The sequence below is a fragment of the Suricata suricatta genome, chromosome 9 (assembly GCF_006229205.1).
Source record: "Suricata suricatta isolate VVHF042 chromosome 9, meerkat_22Aug2017_6uvM2_HiC, whole genome shotgun sequence".
NCBI lineage: Eukaryota > Metazoa > Chordata > Mammalia > Carnivora > Herpestidae > Suricata > Suricata suricatta.
In genome coordinates this window covers 29,854,584-29,859,997 of record NC_043708.1, presented here as the reverse complement: position 1 = coordinate 29,859,997, position 5,414 = coordinate 29,854,584, and the positions used below count along the sequence as shown (strand labels likewise).

The following is a 5,414-nucleotide window of genomic DNA, read 5'->3' as shown; positions in this document are numbered from 1 at the left end:
TGGTCCCTATCAAAATCTCCCAATCTAAACTCTAACTCTGCTTCTGGAGAATTCAGACTATCACAATGAAATAACTATTGAAAGCACTGGATAGCCCTAGGGTGAGGGGAATAAAGGAAAGAACAAAGGAAAGTGGGTTTATCAATAAGCTGATAATTCAAGGAGGTACCTTGCAGAGTAGGGCAAGAGACTGGCTGCTGGTTAGAACTCAAAGGAGGACCACCTTGCTAACCTCAGAGCTGCAAGTCAGACCTTTGACAGTGTCAGTGACCGAGAATGAAGATGGTTCTAAAGAGCCAACAAACTGAAGTCCAAAATCAAACTTGGCTACTAGAATGAATGGTGCCGGTCAAAATGACAGAGTAACTTTCAGGACACAGGAAAGGAACTCCTTTCTCCCCTCATTCAGCACTGTGGGCTTCTACTGCCTTCTGTTGGTACAGTTACCCAGAAGCAAACAGGTGGCACAGAAGTGGGATCTGTAGCGACATATCCCTGACCTTACATCTTCGAGTACGAAGGTCGGAGGAGGTTTAGAGCTGACAGACAGCAGCTTAAAAATACTCCTTGCTGTGCCTTTGTCCAAGAAATAAAGAGAGACAACTTCCAGGGCAAAAAAATGAAGTTTTAATATTGCTTAAAACATGTAGGGTAAGAAAGCACATGCTAGAAATCCTTTGGTGTGATATTAATGCTTCCGATCCTGATATGAAGGATCCTTAAATTTTTCTTTGAACAGTCAGACATGCACTAACGTTTCTGTATTATTAAAAGAGGTGCTAGAGATTTGTTTAAGGTGGCAGGAGTCTTAGTTTTCCTCTTCCTTCCTCTCCTCCTCCAAAATTTTCTTACCAAGTATAATTAGGAAAAGCAAAACGAAAAGACTGAAAGGAATAAACCACAATAAAGGCAGGTAGTGCAACCATTTGTCTTTTCCCACCGCCTTCTGCTTCTGAGGTGGCGGCCCGCTGTCGACGCTGCCTCCAAGGCCGGCATCCTTGCAGTTGGGAGGCGCCCATCCATGGTTGCAATGGCAGTGCTGCTTACTATTGCAGACTCCGTTCTTGTGGCAGGTGTCATCAGCCTGACAGCCTGGTGGTGGGTCGGTCATGGTGACACACTTCTTGCGGACGCATATCTTTTTTTCACCACACATTGTGCCATCTCTCACTTGGCCAATATCAGGTATGGACATCCCTAGGTGATAATCAGTGCCCCAGCAAGTGGCGTTATTGAGGTGAATTTGATGCACTGTAGAATGCTCTATCAGATTAGGAATTACTTCCACATTCTCACACTGCACTCTCCCACAGAGGATATCAGGGTCCCCACATTTTATGTATATTAGGTCTAGGACACCACAGTGACCAAATCGATTTCCTTGGGTGTTGACTACTCTGTAGCAATTCTGAGATGCACTCCTTGCATCTTTGCCAAAAATCTCCCTGCACTGCTTGTCACGGTTGGGACATCTCCCTTCATAGCAGTAGGCATCTTCACCACAAGGAACCCCGTCCTGCACATACACATCTTCTGGGCATTGATGGGATGTCCCATTACACCACTCGGGGAGGTCACATTCACTCATCTGATGTCTGCACACAGTCCCTGATGGCATGAACTTGCAGTCTTTGCAACAAATTCCAGAAGTACAAGCAGCTCCAGGCTTCAGAGTACAGTTCAACAGACAACAGGGATCATCTAAACACTGGTGTATGTTTCCACAATCACACTCCTCTCCTTCTTCAATCACTGAGTTCCCACAAAACTGTCCCATAAAGGTATTCACAGGTTGTGGAAGTGACTTAATACATGATCCTTTACTGTTGGCGTTGTCCCAAAACCGGGCATAACTGCAATTGCTGAACCTAGCTGTCACCTTCCAGGAGGGATACATTATGCACCACCGAAGCCCACACACACAATGATCAGTATCATGGTGCATACCCAAATTATGACCAAGTTCATGGGACACAGTAAGTGCCAAATAAAACAGACTGTCTCCTTCAAAAACATCAACTCCACTATTATAAGGAGGGATGCATACTCCTGCAACGTAGCCAACTCCAAGTTTTGTGCCAAAACTTTTTTTTATGAAAAGATGGGCAACATCATGGTGTATTCGGGCATTAAGATGGTTACCCTTCCAAAGGCCAAATTGCTCCACAAGCTTATCTATCTGATTGTGAAAAACTTGGTTTCCTTGACTCCAGATTTCAAGCCCGGTCAAAACTATATCAACATCCAAAGAGCTATATAAGATATCTATGATATTGACAACATCAAATACGTCACGATGTGCTAGTGACTCATTACTTTCATAGTAGAGGAATCGCTCGTGGTCGATGACAACTGCCAGCTCAACAAACCGCAAGTGGGTCCACCAGCCGGTGTAAGGACTTTGTATCAGAGTAGAATTATATGAGGCTCTCAACTGCAAATGTCGTGCTATTTCCTCTTCTGTTAACCCACATGTCATAGGTGAGAATTGCGTATCATCACTGTCAATCTTATATACCAGATGTTCAAAGGTGGCAGAAAACCTAACTGGCTCAATTTCATAAGCAAGGTCATTTATCTGCAGCATTCCTCGAAAGCCTCCAGAACAGGTACTGAGGGCAACCAGGGACTCGGGGACTCCTTCCACGTAACCCTGATAGTAGCAGTCATCAGGAACAAAAGGCTGATTCTGGTTGAGGGCCTGCTGGTCTGTGTAGGTGAACACCAAGAAATGTTTAGAAACCAAGAGCTTCTTGACCTTCATGTGGACAATGTATCTCTGGCCCCCAAACCGCAAGCTGTAAGAGAGCCAGCCTGGAGCCTTTATACCTCTGTCCCTGCCAGTCACCTTCAAGGGGATCACCAATTCTGGGGAGGAGAAGTGCTGGGAGGGCCTGTTCCTAGACTGGCCAGAAATGGACAGAGACATCCCAACCCAGAGCAGCAGAAAAGTGATCCTGGTGTGCAGGAGGGCCTCATCCACTGCCATTATGGAGCTGTCATTATGGGGCCACCTGTCCAGGGCAGAATAGAGCAGGGTATGAAATCCTGCTGGTCTGGCTCTTCCCTCTGAGCCGCTTAGGGCGTAGGGTTGACCTTTATGGATCTGTGTCCTAGAAGATGCGCACCATCAGGATTGCAGTGCTGAAAATGGAAATTAAAAAAAAGAGATAGGATGGGGTTGGTGGGGTAGGAAGGGTGGGACAGAGAGAGAAGAAAGTGAGGTAAAAATAATTCTTCAACTGGAATGAGGCTAGAATTAATAAACAGACTGTCATATACATATACACACATATGCACATATATTCATATACATATGTGTGTGTGTGTGTGTGTGTGTGTGTGTAGGCATGCAGGGGGTGGGGGAGGACGAGTTTCTAGAGGAAGAAATGATGGAGGTTAGTCATAGATAATGGTTGAAACTGGATGGTAGATACATAAAAATTCATTATATACTGTTTTCTAAACACGTAAACTGGCAATAAAAGTTTCCATATTAAAAACACTGATATCTGACTTCCAGATTAGTCTCCCAACCAAAAATCTACCAGTACCCTGCTATCTTCAGGAAGCATGTGGACAACCAATCCAAATCCCACCAATTTTTTTGTCTCTTGTTCACACAGTTTATTCCATCTCCCCTTTACTTACGCAGGACATCTAACCCCCGTCCCCACTCCCTCTGAGGTTAGTAGTCAAAGCCTCACCTAAGGGACTCATTAATTTTGGGAGACCACTTTCAATCAAGACAGATTTTTATTTTATAATGCATTCTTATCTGCAGGAAAACCCTGGAAATCCAAAGAAAGGCAGCCACACTGATGGGCAAACAGGGAATGCGCTGCTATTTTGAGACAAAGCAAACAGCCCAACTGCTTCCAATCACAGCACGCAGGCACAGCCTTCTCTCTACCCAGCTCAGCTGCATCATGCTTTCAATCATAAGAGACTCATCTGAGATGCACAAATATAGATTCTATTATATGTTTTTTCATGGCCGGCGATATAGCTGAATTCTCTAGAGAAAGATGAATTGGGAAGCTTAAACCTAGAGTCCGTTCTTTAAAATGTTCAGAAGGCCACAGTTCAAGTGGACTTATGTCATTCCTGTTGAAAACATAAATTTTAGTCCAGGCAAAAGTTATTTTTGCTCACTCACTGGCTTTTATGAAAAGTACCAATTTTTTGAATATTTGAAAGCGAAAATTAAAACTAATTTGGAGACACATCGGAACATCTACTGGTGACATGAATATCCTAAATAAGTACACAAATGGGATACAGTAGTATAAAGTATGAAAAATATCCTTAGTATTATAATGTCAAGAACATCTATACACATTTAGATGCTTTTTCAGAACTAATAGATGGCTACTGGAAGCCAAGAATACTAAATTAATCCTTTTAGGGAAAGTATCTCTGGGAGAGGTGAAATCCTAATTACTAAATTTCCTCTCCATTTCTCTCTTCATGATATACTTGGTATATGCTACAGATCTGGGAATATTAAGATGAGAATGTCAGAGAGAGACAAATACCGTGTGTGGCATTTAAGATACAAAACAGGGCCGCCTGGGTGGCTCAGTCGGTTAAGCATCCTGCTTCAGCTCAGGCATGACCTCATGGTTCGTGGGTTCAAGCCCCACGTCGGGCTCTGTGCTGACAGCTCAGAACCTGGAGCCTGCTTCAGATTCTGTGTCTCCCTCTCTCTCTGACCCTCCCCTGCTCAAGCTGCCTCTCTCTGTCTCTCAAAAATAAATAAAAAACGGGGCGCCTGGGTGGCTCAGTCAGTTAAGCCTCCGACTTCGGCTCAGGTCAGATCTCACGTTCGTGGGTTCCAGCCCCGTGTCAGGCTCTGTGCTGACAGCTAGCTCAGAGCCTGGAGCCTGCTTCCGGTTCTGTGTCTCCTTCTCTCTCTGCCCCTCCCCCTCTCATGCTCTGTCTCTCTCTGTCTCAAAAATAAATAAAAACATTAAAAAATAAATAAATTAAAAACATTAAAAAAAGTAAGATACAAAACAGATGTACAGGAAGGGGTGGGGGAAGAGAAGAGAGGGAAACAAACCAGAAGAAACTCTTAATGATAGAGAACAAATGGACGGTTGCTGGAGGAAGGTGGGTGGGGGATGGGCTATATAGGTGATGGGTACTAAGGAGGGTACTTGTTGTGATGAGCACTGGGTGTTGTATGTAAGTGATGAATCACTGAATTCTACTCCTGAAACCAATACTGTACTGTATGTTGTTAACTAAAACTTAAACAAAATTAAAAAGAATAAATGATATAAAAAAAGATGAGGATGTGTAAGTTGGAAGAGGGATATTAAAGATAAAGCATTATATGGATGCCTGGGTAGCTCAGTTGGTTAAGCATGTGACACTTGATTTCTGCTTAGGTCGTGATCTCACACTTT

At 43.7% G+C, this 5,414-nt stretch overlaps 1 protein-coding gene across 1 annotated transcript; it reads right to left on the bottom strand.

The window, feature by feature from the left end:
* Window positions 1-604: 604 nt before the first annotated feature.
* LOC115302860 (disintegrin and metalloproteinase domain-containing protein 20-like) lies at window positions 605-3,062 on the bottom strand. The gene has a single exon (XM_029952846.1). It carries the CDS (start codon window positions 2,987-2,989, stop codon window positions 809-811), a length of 2,181 nt encoding a protein of 726 aa, XP_029808706.1. The 5' UTR covers window positions 2,990-3,062; the 3' UTR covers window positions 605-808.
* Between the last annotated feature and the right edge of the window lie 2,352 nt (window positions 3,063-5,414).

What these genes read in the sequence shown, in the direction of transcription:
- LOC115302860 (XM_029952846.1), bottom strand. Translation starts at nt 2,989, where the DNA reads ATGGCAGTGGATGAGGCCCTCCTGCACACCAGGATCACTTTTCTGCTG.